Source organism: Podarcis cretensis (genome assembly GCF_951804945.1).
Source record: "Podarcis cretensis genome assembly, chromosome: 14".
Taxonomy (NCBI): domain Eukaryota; kingdom Metazoa; phylum Chordata; class Lepidosauria; order Squamata; family Lacertidae; genus Podarcis; species Podarcis cretensis.
The window spans coordinates 54,795,266-54,812,427 of record NC_137183.1 but is presented as its reverse complement, the minus strand read 5'-3'; the positions used below and the strand labels follow the sequence as shown (position 1 = coordinate 54,812,427).

The 17,162-nt window shown below is 50.2% G+C and overlaps 1 protein-coding gene across 2 annotated transcripts in view; it reads right to left on the bottom strand.

Annotated features, from left to right (window-relative positions):
- Positions 1-4,576: 4,576 nt before the first annotated feature.
- FSCN1 (fascin actin-bundling protein 1) overlaps positions 4,577-17,162 on the bottom strand; it is a 44,217-nt gene continuing 31,631 nt past the window's right edge. Inside the window, exons 2-5 of one of the 2 annotated variants that reach the window (XM_079953882.1) lie at positions 13,474-13,630; positions 11,447-11,571; positions 8,220-8,387; positions 4,577-7,616 (exon numbers count right to left, since the gene is read on the bottom strand). In XM_079953882.1, coding sequence (XP_079810008.1) covers positions 7,414-7,616; positions 8,220-8,387; positions 11,447-11,571; positions 13,474-13,630 — 653 coding nt within the window. In that variant the 3' untranslated portion in view covers positions 4,577-7,413. The remainder of the gene's footprint in view (positions 7,617-8,219; positions 8,388-11,446; positions 11,572-13,473; positions 13,631-17,162) is intronic. The other variant, XM_079953883.1, reaches the window with a different exon arrangement.

Here is a 17,162-nt window from a genome sequence, read left to right as displayed (position 1 = left end):
AGTCCTATATCCCCAACTCCCAGCACTGAAATCTCTCCATGTGGATGCAATTCATGTCATTTGGAGGGTTAGATTATTCATTTTTAAAGGCAAATCTCTTTCTTCCACCCCTCCCCCCCACCTCACCAGGTGGGGAATTTTGATGCACCCTCCTTTGCAAGAATCGGAGAGGGCCGGGGATCTGCTCACTCGCCTTGGTTTGCCAGTGTAGGGTAAAGAGCAGTAGTTTGTAACATGGCCTTTCCTTCCCCACGAGGAAAGAGATCTGCCCCCATTAAATGGATGTGCAGCTGTGTGTGTGGATGAGTGACAGGCACATCCAGCAAGATTAGCTCAAAGGGCAGGAGCATCCTGCATCCCTCCCCCCCCCCATCAGCCACCCCACCCCCAACCCCACCTTGCCTTCAACTCTTTGACAGCCTGATCCTCTGCATAATACAACTGGAGAGAGCTTATTTCAGGGTCTCTCCTCCATCAGCCCTGTTTTGATTTCCTCGAGCGTCTCTCCGAACTAGGAAGCAATAGCCCAGCTTCACCAGGTTTGTACAAATAAGCAAAAATGACTGTTGCAAACAGATCTGCGTATCATGAGAAACTTGAATTTTCACGGAGACTTGTGTGTTTTATTTAATTTGCAAATAGATTTGAAAATGGACAAATGGACAGCTCTGTTTCTCTTTCCTCTTAACAGGGGTGGCACACATCCCCCCCCCACATGTCAGTTTTAGCCTGATCTGTGGATTGCTGGAGCCTCCACTGCTGCAGAAAGCGTTTCCTTTGTGTGGAGGAGAAAGGCCTGTCTGGGCCCAAGCAGGGCAGGGGGTTGGGGGCTGTTGTCTTTCTTCCTGCCTTTCTCTCCCTGACCTCTTCAAATAAAGGAGGTGGGGGTGGGGGAGGTGAAGGGAAAAGAGGAGGGAGGACAAGCCAAGCCCCCCCCCCAAGCTGCTATTCAGAGCCAAGGTGTCCCCCTCCCTCCTTCCTTGCAGCATCAAAGCGTCAGGCGGCCCCTCTCCATGGTCAGAGACCCTTCCCCTCTTCAAGAGAAGAGGAGCAGAGTTCAGCTTGGCTGCCTTGGAAAAGGGGGCGAGGGGGGGGGCGAGATGCAAACTCCATGAACTGAGTGCTGGGGACAGAGGAGAGGTGAAGAGGGCAGGTTAGGTAGATGTGAAAGGAACCACACTTCATTTTGAACATTCTTTTCCTCACCTTATTTCTGTTATCGACACAACCCAGTTCCTTAGAAACTCCACATGCCCAACTGCAAAAAAAAAAAAAAACTTGCTTCACGCTGCACTTTTCTGACACTGCACAAAACATTTGTCCAGCTGCACATTTAGAACATATACGCAGTATCTGGGAAGGCTGCCTCAGCCCAGTGGAAGAGCCGTCAATGAATGAATGTTCGCGCAACAGCTGAGATGGCTAGAATTCCTTATGGAACCAGTTAGTTAGTCTCCAACGGGAGACTCACGGGGCAAGCCTGTCTACTCTCAAGCAAGCCCTGTTGAGCTCAGCTGGGTTTGAGCAGAGTTTGTTTTAAGGCTACCCCTGAAACAAGGTTTCCTTGCATTCCATGCATTTGCAGGTAACACTGAACTGCTTTGGATCTCACAGTCCTGCCAGCAAAAGGGGACCAAATGCTTTGCTTAGCAACACTGGAGCATAACAGGGCCTGCAGGATCAGCCCCATTACTTAGCCAGCCTCCTGTCCTCATGGTGGCCAACCAGATTCAACAGCATTACTGTCCAAAGCAGGCTGACCAAATGCCTGTTAGCCAGGAGGCCTGCAAGGAGGGCGGCTTTCCCCTCCCAAAGGCGAGCCCCCCCCCCCCGTTTCTCTCAGACAACAAATCAGAGCAAGGCTGCCCCTTCTTTCCCAAAGGGTGCTGGAGAGGCGATCCCACTCCCCTTGCCCTCAAGCCTTGCTGTGCAGGGAGAAGCAGAGCCTGGCTGCAGAACGGATTCTGCCACAAATAAAAGAACCTCCAGCAAGTTGCTACTGGCAACGAGGACTGGAGCACCCGCTTGCAGCTTCTTATTTTCAGAAACCTCTGGACCAACCGTTTTCACACACCGGCTACAGTCTGGAAAGCTGCTGCAGAACAGCATTGTAGGAGACCCCCCGCCCTGGGGGATCTGCCCCCCCCCTTTCACAAGCTGCTGCACACATAACTCCTGACAGGCTGCTCTGATCATACTCACTCTGCACTGGGCAAGTGTAGGGATTCCTCAGGATTCCTGCAGTGTTGGAACTGCCCCCTGGTCCACCTAGCTCAGTATTGCTGAAACTGACCAGCAGCTCTCTGGTGTTTTCCTGAGGCTTCCCTCCTAGGCAGATGTTCTCAGTAGAGGCTGGATGGCCGTCCATCAGGGATCCTTTAGTTAGGTTTCCCCAAAGGCAGGGGGCTGGACTTGATGACCCCCGGGTACCTCCCAACTCTGCAATGCTATGGTTCTGTGGTGCTAAGCATTGCTTTCTGCATGAGGAGCTATTAAATGACCCACCACATTCCATTGCTGAGACTAGGGCTTCTCACCACCACCTGCTGGAAGGAGGCAAATCAAGAACAGTAAATCATGCAGAGATGCAGCGGCCAACCTCCTCTCTGCGTGTGGATGCTGTGGTCTTACAAAAGACTTTAATCTGAATATTGTTATTTGCTGCACCATAGTACAAGATTGTGAGTGCACTGAGACCTGCTGCACCATAGTACAAGGTGAGCCTTCTAGTCCTCCAGAGTAACTGACCAGACGCTCCAATGGGAAACCCACAAGCAGGATCACAGCACAAAAGCAACTCTCCCCTCCTGCAGTTTCCAGCAACCTGGGATTCAGAAAAATCGCTGCCTCCGACTGTGGAAGCCGAGCAGAGCCGTGGTAGCTAGTCATCTGTGTGAATTTGTCCAATCCTCTTCTAAAGCCAGACCCTGTGATCCTCCTCTTCTGAGGCCCTTCTTCATGTGCCTCCTCCATGAGAGGGCCAGAGGGTGGCAATAAGAGAACGGGGCCTTTTCTGTGGTGGCCCTAGGGAGTTTCGGCTGGCACCTTCACTATGTATGTTTTTAGGCACTAGATGAAAGCGTTCCTCTTCTCCCAGGCCTTTGGGTGATTGGCAGCTGATGCCCTTTTAAATGTGGGGGTTTTTTTGAGGGGGACGGACAAGTATTGGTTTGTTGTTTTTATTTTTGCTATGGATTTTGTGGTTTTAATCCTGCAATTTTATGTTGTAGACCACCCTCAGATTTGTGGATGAAGAGCAGTATACCAATTTACTCAATGATGAGGGTAATATCTGTTGCTGGAAACCGCAGTAGGGGAGTGGGCTATTGAGCTGTGGTCCTGCTTCAAGATTTTCCAAAATTGGCACCTTTAAGAGCAGGATGATGGACTGGGGGGGGGGGGGGCTTTGGCTTGACCCAGCATGCAATTATGTTCTTCCTCCTGAGAGAGACTGGGGGCAGGGGATGTTGATATTTCCACCCCCTCCCACTGCAAGCATCTCCTGATGTTTTGAGAAAGGAGGCGGCAGAAACTGCTCTTCTATTCTTCCACTCCTGCCTGAGTCTTATCTATATAGTGACTAGATGGCTGAGTGGGAGGTGTAACACACTTGAGCAAGCCAGTAGTTCTTTAGTTTGCAGTAGCTATTAGAAATAAAAGAAGTTCTTCTTCACAGCTATCTTCTGCGTTATTTATACTCTGCTGAGTCTGGTGCTCACAATGCACAGTTGTGAGTCCAGGGCACTGAGACCTGCTTTCCAGGATTGGAAGGTCTCTGAAAGTGCTCCAGTCGTCTAGCCCAGTCGGGAAAGAACCAGATATTGAGCCCAGCCCCTGGCATCGGTTAAAAGGCATACTGACAGGGGATGCTTATGGGCTGGAGGAGTCCTGGCAGCAGCCGGCAGGAGTGGCTCTTGCATTCTGGGATGGGGATCCTTGGTGTCCATCTTTTAACATGCAGGTGTGCTTAGTCAAACCACAAACAGGTTGGGTCTGCAATGCCCCTGAGTGTTCTGCCTCGGGTGTTTAGGAGTTCACATCTATGCTTACGGGGTCAAAATAGCACGAGTCGTGCATGAGGGAAGTGATCCGCAGGCTTTGAGGAACTCTGGATTTGGCATTTTTATTTTAAGGGACCTGAAGGGAGAAAGGCAATGGGAACTGAGCATGCTCAGCGCTCACCAACCAAAACGGAAAGCCAGGGCAGTGGAGCGCTTGGACTTGCGCTTCAATTGCAGCAAGACCTGTCCCATGGAAAAAGGTGTCTCAAACAGAGCCAGGCTGTGGATCCATCTCGCTCAGTACTGTCTAACCCAGCAGTTGTTGGACTACAACTCCCATCATCCCTAGCTAGCAAGACCAGTCTGGGTCAGGGATGATGGGAATTCTAGTCCAAAAGCCGTTGAAGACCCAAGTTCGGAAACCCTGGTCTGTACTGACCAGCATTAGTTTTGCAGCATTTCTGAAGTGTGCTTAGTCAAACCAGAAACACTTATGGTGTGTGGGTGTGGGTGTGGGTGTGTGTGTACATATAGGAGGGTTTTTTGGGGGTGGGGAAAAGAAGAGAAATTACACATTTTTGTTCCTTATTTGAATGCAGGTTTTTAATTTTGTCACTTCTCCATTTGAAGCTTGTTATACAAATGGCACTTACAAAAAAAAAAAAATATCAAGGGAAAAAAAACTTGAACCAAATATACCAGAACGTGAGTAGTTGGTTTTTTTTTCAGAGCCACAACAGCCAAGGAAGAAGGGCAAGGAGGATTCTTGGCTTTTAAAAAATCGTTACATGGGAGAAGCCAGCTGGGGTTACAAGTTTCAAACAGCCATCCATGAAATAAGGGGTTTTGGGGTGGGGGGTGCAGCATGAAGTATGAAGGCCAGCAAGTATTGAAGGATTGGGGGGGGTGGCAGACACTCAGCCCCCCCGGCAGCCGCCCCCTTTCCCAAAGCTCTGTGTGTTTCCCTTGAGAATTCCCTGGACTTCACCACTCCCAAAATGTCCAGATAAATTCACGCAGAGCTCCTGGGCCACCCCAGAAGTGACCCTCCTTTCCTCGTAAGGCAAATCATTCCAGTTGCTTCAGAATTTAGCACCAAGTGCGGAAAAGGCCCCTGAAGCTGGCAAAGGGTGCGTGGCACGTTTAAGGCTTGTTGCCTCCTCCCGCCTTGAGCAAAAGGAGGGCTGGTGCTTTGAATTTTGGCAACAGGAAAACCCAGGCGGGCTCCAGCCGTGGCTGCAGGGGTGCTGATGGTCAGGTGGAGTTCAGTCACAAAGGGAGTCTTTTCCTCCCTCTGCATTGCATGGGAAATCGGGGTGCTGGAACATGCAGAGGCTGCCCAAGCAAAGAGCCACAGCTGGCGCCATCCAGATGTTTTTGGACCACTTGCCCCAGCCAACGTGGTTGAATGACGTTGCGGCAGATGGGAGCTGGGGTGCCAAACCTCTGGAGGGCCCCGGGTTGGCCGAGGGAAAGGAGGGGACCCCCAAAAAGGCAGCCCAGAAGAAGAAACCAAGGTACACAGGACTTTTTCCAAACTCCCGAACAGTTAAGCAACACGCTACAAATTATACAATACTGCAAATCTAGTACAGACAGTGGAGGTGGGCTCTTCGGAGAGAGCATATATAAATAGACAAGAAACACGCTGTTTGGTCACCTTGGGTCACCCCAGGAACCCCACAAGCAGAGCAATCAGCTGGGGGGCAAGAGGGGGTTCAGAGCAGCCTTGGGGGGGGGAACCCTGGAAGAAGCACGTGAGGGGCTGCGGGGGCCAGAGGAGAGGTAGTCCCCCAAGATGGGAGAGCGATGCCTCAATTCCGAAAAACCACTTGGTGAAGAACGCTTAAGGGGTAGGGCAGAGATTCCAGTTATATTGAGGGGGGGGGAGGGAAATGTGCTGTGCTATTACTGTGCAAAGGCTGCTAATTTTAAAAAAGGCTGTCAATTCTTGTGAACTGAGTGCGGCAACTCGCTTCCCCCACAGAGTCCAGGAAGCGGTTGAAAAGCGTAGAGAGCCCCCTTCTCAAAGACCTCTGCAACGTGGGTGTCACCCCCCCTTTCACCACCTTCCCTGGCCTCTTCCTCAGCCCAGAGCTCTGCTTCTGCACCCACAAACACGACTGAGATAAGACTCTCCTTGAGACACAAAGTTCCAGCCAGGAGAGGGTCACTTAGGAAGAGGGAAACGACACCGTCCGTGGCTCTGGGGCCAACCACTCCTTGTTGGGAGGCACGGAGGAGTAAAATAAAGGTCTTTCACGGCCCCCACCCCCTATCGGAGGCAAGGAAGAGGGACTGGTGCAGATCAGGTGTGCAGTTTGGCATCTATCAGATGCCGTCATGGACAGGCAGTAATTTCGCAGGTAGCTGTGATCCCTTCTATTATTTCGAGATATCAAAGACAGTAATATAAAAGAGGGGAGGAAAGGGGCTCTAAGAACAACTTGCAGCACCCAAGGGACACAGAGAGGGAGACTAAGGCAGTGGCACAGCTTTGTCAGTGCGGTTGTTTCAAGCCTTTTTACTCAAGAGATGCTCCCTGGGCACTTAAGAGCAACGGAGGGCGAGCTCTTCCTCAAGCTCAGCCCCCGACGAGATGAATGACTTAGCAGTGGTCCACCAAAAGCAGCTCGCTGATTTTTAAAAATGTGGGCAAAGCTCCTAGTCCTCAGTAACTGTACTTAACTCGCTGGCCAAAGTCAGTCTCTAAACTGACTCTCGGACTTCACCCACACACTGTCCATCTGGCTGTCCCCCCTGACACTTCATGGAGGGAGAAGGTGTGGCAGGAAAAGACTTCTCTGCCTGAGTAAGGAAAAGGAAGTGTTTATGAAAAAGCCAAGGAGGAAAGAGAGACGGACAGATCCTACAGAAGAAGGGAGAAGCCCTTTTCAGGCTTATCCACATGGCCAGCATTGAACCAAGAAAGCGGAAACAGCAGAGGCTTCGCTAAACTAGCTTCTTGGCTTAGGTCAATACTAGATTCGCCCCACATAAATGGCATCAGGGGAGATGCCAATAAAGGGGGCGAAAGAGGCTGCTCTACTTTAGCAGGATTTATTCCCTTTCAAATTCAGAGGACCGAGTTTGGTATTCCAACAAAGCAACACACACACACACACACCCCGCAAGAAGTGCACCGTTTTCTGCAGGTTAATTACATTTTTCCAGTTTCAAAGAGACAAGATCAACCCAAAACTTCTACGGTGAGAGAGAAGCAGCAGGACAGCTGGGGAAGGGAGCCTCTCTGTTTTAGGAAGGGAGGCAACCGAAGAGGGAAAACAAGAGAAATTGGCAACTGAAAGTGAAGAGGGGAGACACAGAGAGAGGGGAGGGGAAAGGGAGGGGTGGGTGGATGGATGGATGGAGGGAGGGCTTGGAACCGAGAGAGGGAAGTGCTAAAGTGCATTTAATACTCCCAGAGGGTGGAGGGGTCGATTGTGTCGGCAGAGGCTTTGAGGACGCCGGCGTGGTCGCCCTTCAAGTATTTCCCGTTCACTCGGATGGCCACCTTGTTGTAGTCGCAGAACTCGAAAAAGAAGTCCACCGGCGTGTCGCTGCTGCTGGAGACGGAGGCCTCGTTGCCCACCGTCCAGTACTTCCCAGTGGAATCTGGAAGCGGAGAAGAGAAAGGTTGTTCAGGCTGCTCCGCGGAGGAAGAATCTCCCTGAAACATGGAGCGCCAGGGGTTGCTAACATGGCAGAGGGGGCTGAGAGGAACTCCAGCGCCCAGCGGAGCCAAGGGTCAGGTTGCTGGGAGTTGTAGTCCAGCAACATGGTACCAGAGCAGGCATGGCCAAACTCGGCCCTCCAGCTGTTTTTGGACTACAACTCCCATCATCCCTAGCTAACAGGACCAATGGTCATGGATGATGGGAACTGTAGTCCCAAAACAGCTGGAGGGCCAAGTTTGGCCATGCCTGTAGCAGAGGTACCTTGGGGGACACGGAGGGCTAGAAACGTGGCTCCTCTTTTCAGAAGGAAAGCAGACATTCTTGTGGAACGTCAATGCAGCCCTGCCTAGAGCCCAGAGTTTCCCAAACATGGGTCTCTAGCTTTTTTTTGGACTACAACTCCCATCATCCCTAACTAGCAGGACCAGTGGACATGGATGATGGGAATTGTAGTCCACAAGCAGCTGGAGGCCCACGTTTGGGAAACCCTGGGCTAGCAGAACCAAAGCCAAGCCCCTCACCCCAAGGAGGAGTTCCCTACCTTTGATGTTGTAGGCCCCGTCGTTGAACTCCAGCTGGAAGACGTCGTAGGAGGAGCGGTTGGAATCCAGGGTTCCTGTCACTTTCCGGCAGCCGATGAAGCCATGCTCCCCCCGCAGAACGATGATGGGCCGGTTGATCAGCTTCATGAGGAAGTGTTCCGTCTCACCTGTCCGTCAGGGAAGAGACAGAAGGAGGGTCATGGGCCGGGAGACGGGTTCGAATTGCAGGCCAATGAGATTCCAATTAAACAGCAGGAAGGACTTCCTGGCGGCAAAAGATCTTGGACAGTGGCGAACTCTCCTTTGTTGGAGGTTCTTAAGCAGAGGCTGGATGCTCCTCTTTCAGGAATGCTTTAGTTGCGATTTCTACACTGCAGGGCGGGTTGGGCTAGATGACCCGCAGGGTCCCTTACGACTCTATAGAGACTGTTGGGAAACTTCAGCTGGTGCAGAATTCAGAGGCCCAGCTCCTGGCAGGAATGAGACTTGACGGAGGGCATTGCACTGCTTTTGAGCGCTCGGTTTTCACCTCCAAGGCCTTGCATAGCTTGGGGCCTCAATATACCTTTTCCCATGAGATCCTACCCAGACGCTTTGACCCTCAGAGGCTCTCTTTCGAGGGAAGTCCAGAGGGTGGTTACCTTCCTTCTAAGCAGCAGCCCCCTCCTTAACAGCCATGATGGGGAGCAGGGCTATGCTGGCAGGCGCTGATGGGATCTGTAGTCCCCAAACAGCTGCAGAGTACCAGTTGGGGAAGGCCAACTCTTGCAGAGGCCAGAGCAGTCCTAGACCAGGCGGACGCTCTTGGCTGGGCTCAGTCAGACTCTGGTACTGTCTCAAAGGAAGGAAGAAGACTCAGGAAAACGGGATTCAGTTATGCCAAGGAAGCACTTCCCCTCTTAAGTTTTGCAAGCGATTAAAAAGAAGAAGGCATTCTTCTTTCTCGGGGCATTTCCTGGCCTTTGATTCTGCTGCTCAGAAATTCCCCGCTTACTGTACGACACCATTTTTACTCTGGCTTTTTAATCACCACACACAGCCTCGATACTTTTGCGGATAGAAATACAGTCATACCTTGGTTTACAGCCGCTTCAGGTTGCATTTTTTCAGGTTATGGACTGCCAAAACCCGGAAGTACTGGAACGGGTTACTTCTGGGTTTCAGCGGTTGCGTATGTGCAGAAGCGCTAAATCACACTTTGCACATGTGCAGATGCGCTGAATCGCAACCCGTGCGTGCGCATACATGGGTTGCGAACGCTACGGGTTGCAAACGTGTATCCCACATGGTTCACGTTCGCAACTGGAGCGTCCACTGTATACAAGCTTTTCATATTCGTATTAGCCTCATCTCCCCACGACTCTTAGTACCCAGGGCGCACAGGACAATTTTATATCTCCCTGCTTGCTGTCAGATACCAATCCTGCTACAACATAGGTTTCTGGATTCTGCACAGCAGCGCTCAAGATCCGACAGATGATGACCTGTGCCACAAATTAGATTTAATGAACACTCACATCAGAGTGCTCTCTAAATTGATAGTTTTCGTCTTTTATATACTAGCCTTTTGTCCTCTTTCATATCCGTTTAATGTTCCTAACCCTTCTTTTAGATTCTTATAGTCTTTTAGATATACCTTCTATTTTAATACTTTTGAGCTTTCCAAAATGTTTTACAGTTTCTAAATGATTGTACCACCCCCCTCTATGTATGCAGGTCTATGACTGTATTAAAGATTTGATTAATACAAAATAAAAATAATTCCTTCCTGCAGCACCTTAGAGACCAACTAAGTTTGTTCTTGGTATGAACTTTTGTGTGCATGCACACTTCAGATACACTGAAACAGAAGTCACCGGACCCTTCTATATAGTGAGAGGGTGGGGAGGGGGATTACTCAGAAGCGTGGTGGGAGATGGGTGATTGGCTGATAGGTGTGGTAAACCCGTTGACGACTGCAATTGGTCTTACAGGAAAAAGCAAGGGATGAGATGGCCAAAAATAGCTTAATCATGTATAATGAGATAAGAATCCAGTGTCTCTATTCAGACCAGGTCTCTCCATGGTTTTAAGTTTGGTAATAAGTTGCAATTCAGCAATTTCTCTTTTTCTCTATTTCTGAAATTCTTTTGTAATAAGACAGCTGCTTTGAGATCTTGTATAGAATGTCCTGGGAGATTGAAGTCTTCTCCTACTGGTTTCTCTGTCTTGTGATTCCTAATGTCAGATTTATGTCCATTTATCCTTTGGCGTAGGGTTGGGCCTGTTTGTCCAATAGAGAGAGCTGAAGGGCACTGTTGGCATTTGATGGCATACACAATGTTAGAAGATAAGCAATTAAATAGTCCTGAGATGGCATGTTTGATGTTGTTGGGGCCAGTAATGGTGTTGTCCGGGTGTAAAGGTAAAGGGACCCCTGACTGTTAGGTCCAGTTGCAGATGACTCTGAGGTTGCGACGCTCATCTCGCTTTACTGGCCAAGGGAGCTGGCGTACAGCTTCCGGGTCATGTGGCCAGCATGACTAAGCCGCTTCTGGCGAAACCAGAGCAGCGCATGGAAACTCCGTTTACCTTCCCGCCGGAGCGGTACCTGTTTATCTACTTGCACTTGTTTTTGAACTGCTAGGTGGGCAGGAGCAGGGACCGAGCAATAGGAGCTCACCCCATCGCGGGGATTAGAACCGCCGACCTTCTGATTGGCAAGCCCTAGGCTCTGTGGTTTAACCCACAGTGCCACCCGCATCCGGGTGTATGTGGCAGTAAAGTTGGCATCTGGGTTTATTGCAGGCTTGATTTGATACAAGCTTTTTAAAAATAGTAATACTCAGCCAGAAGATGGCAGAGGTTGTAGCTTTTCAGGGAGAGCATGCATGGTGAACCTCATCTGTTTCAAAGGACTGTGGTTTGAGGCAGGGGAGGGGCACCTGTAGGTGGGGGCTCTTACTGCTGGGCCCCCAACCTCCTCGGCTCCAGGTATTGCAACTTATTACCAAACTTAAAACCATGAAGAGACCTGGTCTGAATAGAGACATTGGATTCTTATATAGGAATTGGGAATGGGTGAATGGTCAGGGATGATGGGGTGGTGGGGATCCAGCCTCAGTTGGAGGAGTCCTGCAGGCTCCCCATCTCTGGTATAGGGCAATAAGGTCTTGTCTGTCTGGGCATCCCATGGACCTAAGCCCCCCCCCAGCTCCCCCCACTTCCATAGCCAAAGAATCCTTACTGGCTATCTCCACCGTGGCGGCCAGCTGCCCGTTCTTCTTCGCTGTGACATATTTGCCGTTTGCCGCTTTCAGGGTGATGCGCCGATCGCACCACTCGATGTCGAAGTAACAGTTGGCATTCCTGCTGTGGCAGAGAGAGCGCATGAGCGTGAGAAGCAACAGCCCGGCCACTAAGGTTTTATTCTTTTGGGGTGGGGAAGGGTATGCACACAGCTTGGAGCCCCTGACTCAGCTGCTCTGGGGTTCGCTTTCCATACAGGGAGTGTGGGGTGTCATACGTAAGTAGCATATTCCTAGTTTTCCTAGAGTGGAGATGCGGGGGAATGTTTGGTCCAGCCAGTCGAAAACTTCCTGTTTCCTCCTGGCCTGGAGCATCCTTCCTCTTGCATGTGACCAGAGGTGGGCGTGACCTTACCTGTGCAGGTAACAAAAGGGACAAGGCAAGCAGAACTATCTCTCTCTTTGACTTCCTAGTCGTTGGAGCAGCTTTTTAGCTAGAGATGCACTGGGATAATCCCCACATGGGACAGATCCACATGGATATACTTTTACAGATAGGTAGCCGTGTTGGTCTGTCATAGTCAAAACAAAATAAAAGAAAAAAAATTCCTTCCAGTAGCACCTTAAAGACCAACTAAGTTAGTTCTAGGTATGAGCTTTCGTGTGCATGCACACTGTGTATCTGAAGAAGTGTGCATGCACACGAAAGCTCATACCTAGAACTAACTTAGTTGGTCTTTAAGGTGCTACTGGAAGGAATTTTTTTTTCTTTTATTTTGTTATGGATATACTTTGTAACTAAGTCTGCCTTCAGGGATCCAACTATGATCTGATGTGAGTAAAATCTTTTATATACTTTACACAAGATTGTGGCGTGTTTATTTTAAGAGAGATATCAGGGAACTTACTAGGAACCTAACAGTGAGAAGCTTACACGAGCCTGCAACCAGCTACCCGCCGTGCGTTGAAAAGGGCAAAGTAAAACTCTAAGTAAAGGAACTTGCTAGCGCAAGTTAGGAAGGATATTAATAAACAATATATCCTCTCCCTGAACATTCCCACAGGGAGAAGTGGGGCCCCCTGCGCTTTGTGCAGCAATATGCAGCCGGCCTTGATCCACACAGAGGAAAGCAAGTGGTTGGCCGGCACACGGGCATGACAGCATTGTATGGCAGCAGCTGGAATTTTACAAGCCACCTGGATCTTCCCTGGTGATCAGGTTTTCAGACTCAGGTGAAAATTTTAAGGAAGCTTAGATTTCTCTTTCCAGAGAGGTATCCCTCATTAGTCTCTCGCAGCGACACCAGCAAGAGAGTTTTGTGGCATCTTCAAATACTAACTTATTATGGCATAAGCTTTCATGGACTTTGCTTTTGTTTACTTGCATTTGATTAAGTAGACTGTAATCAAGAAAAGATTATGCCATAAGGATGATAATTTTCTAAGGTGCCACAAGACTGTGTGTGTGTGTGTGTGTGTGTGTGTGTGTGAGAGAGAGAGAGAGAGAGAGAGAGAGAGAGAGAGAGAGAGAGAGAGAGACCCCCACATTCCCTATTCATAAACTGGGAAAGGGATTGAATTCAAAGGCCCTCCTTGTCCCGTGGTTTGTCTTATGCTCATTGAGACCAGGGCTTTTAGTGTGGTGGCACCCGCCTCCTTCGAATGCGCTTCCAGCAAACACCAGACAGGAACCTACCGTATTGCTTGAAATTCACCTGCTCAGTCAGTCTTTCCTGGAAGAGTGATCCAGTTCTGTTGATGCCCTACTCTCCTCTATGGATTTATGATGCATTCCATATTTGTTTTATTGACATAATGTTGTGGTTGATTTTGTGTTGTTCACCACTACAATTTATTTTCTTTTTTAAAAAGAAATGGGGTATAGAAATTATGGCACTCGATAAGTTAAATAAAAAAACCAGCAACCTTTAAAACCCCCGAAAAATCTCTTATTCTAAACTATTCACAGGATGACAAGGATGCCCCAAAAGCTCATTCAGACACATTTGCCTAAAAGAGGACTCACTTAGTGGAGGCAGTGGATTGCACCCCCCCATTGGAGGTCAGGGTCCAGTATTTCCCAGTATAGGTCCGGAAGGTGCATTTCTTAGTATCTTTGTTGATTTCCAGTTGGAAGGTTTCCTGATCGCTCTCCTCATCCTGATTGGCAGAAAGGTCCATTCCTAAGAAAGGAGGGAAGGGAGTAAGACAGAAAGAGAGAGAGAAATGGCCTCCGTCAACCGTGAAACATATTGGGAGGCCCAGATCCCTGTACTCTGCTTCATGTACTAAGTAGAACTGTGCACACTTGCTTCCGAATTGTGGCACACTCAGGCGCAACTATAGCTTGCTGTAAAGAGGATTTCAGAGGAGCCTGGAGCCGCCTTAAGGATGCCTTGCAAAACGAAACCTCAGCCGTTATTTTCAACGTTCCCTCACCACCCACTTTGGGCTGTGTTTGCAGCCAAGCTGACTCAGAGAAGACCTGGTCTGGGAGCTCCAGGGGCCTCGAAATCAAAAGAGACATAAAAATGAAGACCCCGGCCTAGAGGGGCCCCCATCCCAGAGCGTGGGACTTCAGGCAGCAGCTACCTCTGGCTTTCCAAAAATTCAAGTCCTTGGCACAGTCAGGAGTAGTAGCCCTGGAGGTTCTTGTTTGCTGCGAGAGCTAGACATAACAAGGAGGGCTCCCAGGAGAGAGGAAGCCAAGGCAAAATTTGCTTCGTCAGCAGATGCAGGCTCCAAAAAAAGCAAAAGAGAGAGAGAGAAATAAAACAGCTTTCCAGAGCTGGGCAAGTCTCCACCTCCAGAGTTGCAATGCAAACACCCCGTTCTGGAGCACATGCAGTGAAGACGAGCGTTGGAAAATTCAGCACATGGTTAAAACTGCGGAACTCCCTCCCACAGGAACCAGCCTTCTTGGGGCCCCTGGGATTTCTGAGTGAGGAAAAAGGCAAACCCCCCACCTGGCCAAGGGGTGGGGGTTGTTCAAGGGTCAGGGGTAGCAGTGTGCCCCTGGGCGCCATGCTGGCAGCCCCTGCTGTAGAGCCTTCTCGGATTCCACTGGCCCTGGAGCTTTCAAGCGCAGGATCCAGTTCTCTCGCATTCCTTGCTGTTAGTCACTGGTGACACAGATTCCCATCAGGCCAAACGCCACATTGGTTCTTTGCATCATTCCCACACTGAACCACCGCACCTCCACAAACACATGCCTGGAATTAATTTGGGAGCCATCCTGATGCTTTGGCATTTTTCAACATGGAAGTCAGCAAAACCACAAAGTTTCACACAAGACACTGAAAGTCCCGAGCCTCATTTTGAAAGCAACGGAACAGGACAGCAACTGTGAAAATCCGTTTTGTGGCTGAGAATGCAATCCTGAAAGAAATGGCGTCTACGGTGTAGGGTTGCTAGGGCATTCTAGCCCCTGAGATTTTCGGGCCCAAACCTGATACCTAGGAGTGGCCCCAAGTGATGTCACAGGACAGACCCTGGAGACGGAGGTTAATTGGGAGAAGGAAGCAGAGGAGCGCAGATCTTGCTGAGTGCTGCGATTCCTGCATTGCAAGGGGTTAGAACAAGCACCCCCAACCCTGGCCCTCCAGATGTTTTGGCCTACAACTCCCATAATCCCGAGCTAACAGGACCAGTGGTCAGGGATGATGGGAATTGCAGTCCAAAACATCTGGAGGGCTGAAGGTTGGGGGTGCCTGGGTTAGACTAGGTGATAAAGGGGCCCTTCCAACTCTGAATCTATGACTCTGCGCTAGAATTTGCAGCCAGCTCCTGTTCTGAAGGCTTGCAAGCTGCAATGCAGTCTTCTTGGCGATTTTTAAATTCTTATTAAGGGCTTTCTCACACACCTGCAGACTTCAGGTCAGAGCTGGAGGTCTGGCAACCCTAAAGAACGTAGGAACCTTTTCATCTGCCATATGGGAGAATCCACTCTCAACCAGAACAGCTGGAGGCCCCCCAAATCTGCTCTCCCTGGGGCTGCACAGACCGCAGTCCCCCCCTCTGTGTCTGCATGTGGCCCCCCATCCTGTGGACCTGAGCTCCTCTCCCATCCCCCAAGGCAGCCCCAAGCTGCCTTTCAAGTTCCTCTCCACAGCTGGGGCTCATTCACATCTGGGAGCTGGAATTTCCAAGCTGAATAGGCCAGTCAAAGAATGCAAAAGTCATGTAGAAGGGAGGGGGGGAGGCCGGTTCTGCCGGGTGTCTCATGTAAATGGGATGTGGGGGTCGAGGAGACTGCGCTGTCAGGGGCTCCATGCAACCCGGACCAACCCGGACCGGGGGGGGGGGGGGGAGCTTTTTCCAAAAGGGCTTCCAAAAAAGCATCACTGCTGAAAACGATGCCCATTGCAGAGATGGGGAAGGAAACAAAAGCCTCCCTTTGGACACCACCTGGGCAAAGCTGGTCATCTGCTCTGCATCTCTCTGCCAGCAAAGCCAGGAGAATTATGTCCCTAGATTTCACTGGGTGGCCACTTAGACAAAAAGAGCAAACAGATTCGCATCTTCTAATTTGCACATAAGAGGTGCAAATTTGGGAATAATTACTATCAATTCAGAAAAGAAACATGTTTCGCCCTAGCAGGGTGCCTATCCCGCCCCTCCCAGCCCCCCTCACGCTTGCAGCTAGTTCTTATTTGCAAGGCTCGCTCAGGGAGGTCTGCGGTTGAGGCCACGGCAAAGTTCTTCTGAGATGGGGACCCCCGGCCCCTTAAGGCAGATGCGCCTGAGCTTGCCTTCTCAAGCGAGGGGGCAGCAAAGGGGCTTGTCTTTCTAAAAGGCACATGCTAGAAGCCTGGGGCACAGCAGAGAGATTTCTCAAAACTGAAAATGCCGTCATGGCCAGGAGGGGCCCATTTTTTGCAAATCATATTAAAAACCATGGCCAGATTCCAATCATTTTGCTTCACCAATCAGGTGAATGGCTGAATATTTCCTAAGTGCCCCTGCTGGCAAATTCCCCGTGAAATTTGAAGCATTTTATAATTTAGAGAAAAGGCAAGAATGAGGTGACATGGAAGAACTTTATACAGTGGGCACTCGGGTTGTGAACGTGATCCGTGCAGGACGCACGTTTGCAACCCGTGGGTTGCGATTCAGCACTTCTGCACATGTGCAAAGCGTGATTTTAGTGCTTCTGCGCATGCGTGGCCACCGAAACCCAGAAGTAACCCGTTCCGGTACTTCCAGGTTTCGGCGGTCTGTAACCCGAAAAAACCCAACCTGAAGTGTCTGTGACCCAAGGTATGAGTGTACATTGATGCACGGCACCGAGAAAGTGATATTTTCCTCCCTCCCTCCTAACACTCTAACTCGGGGACACCCAACAAAGCTTCAGGGCTGATAAAGCCCTTCTTCATGCAGTGCAGAGTTAGACTGTGGAACTCCCTCCCACATGATGGACACCAACTTGGATGGCTTTAGAAGAAGATTAGACAAATGCATGGAGGATGAGAGGGCTATTGGTGGCTACTGGCCAGGATATCTCTGCCCTGGCTCCACAGGTGGAGGAAGCGATGCTTCTGAATCTCAGTTGTGGAAACCCCAGGAGGAGAGTGCGCTGCTCATGCGCTCAAAACCTGCCTTGTGGGTTTCCTAAATAGCATCTGGTTGGCCCCTGAGAGAAGGGGAGGCTGGATTAGATGGGCCCCTGGCAGGCTCATCTAAGGGGGAAGGAGAGGGGAGTAAGGAGATCTCCCT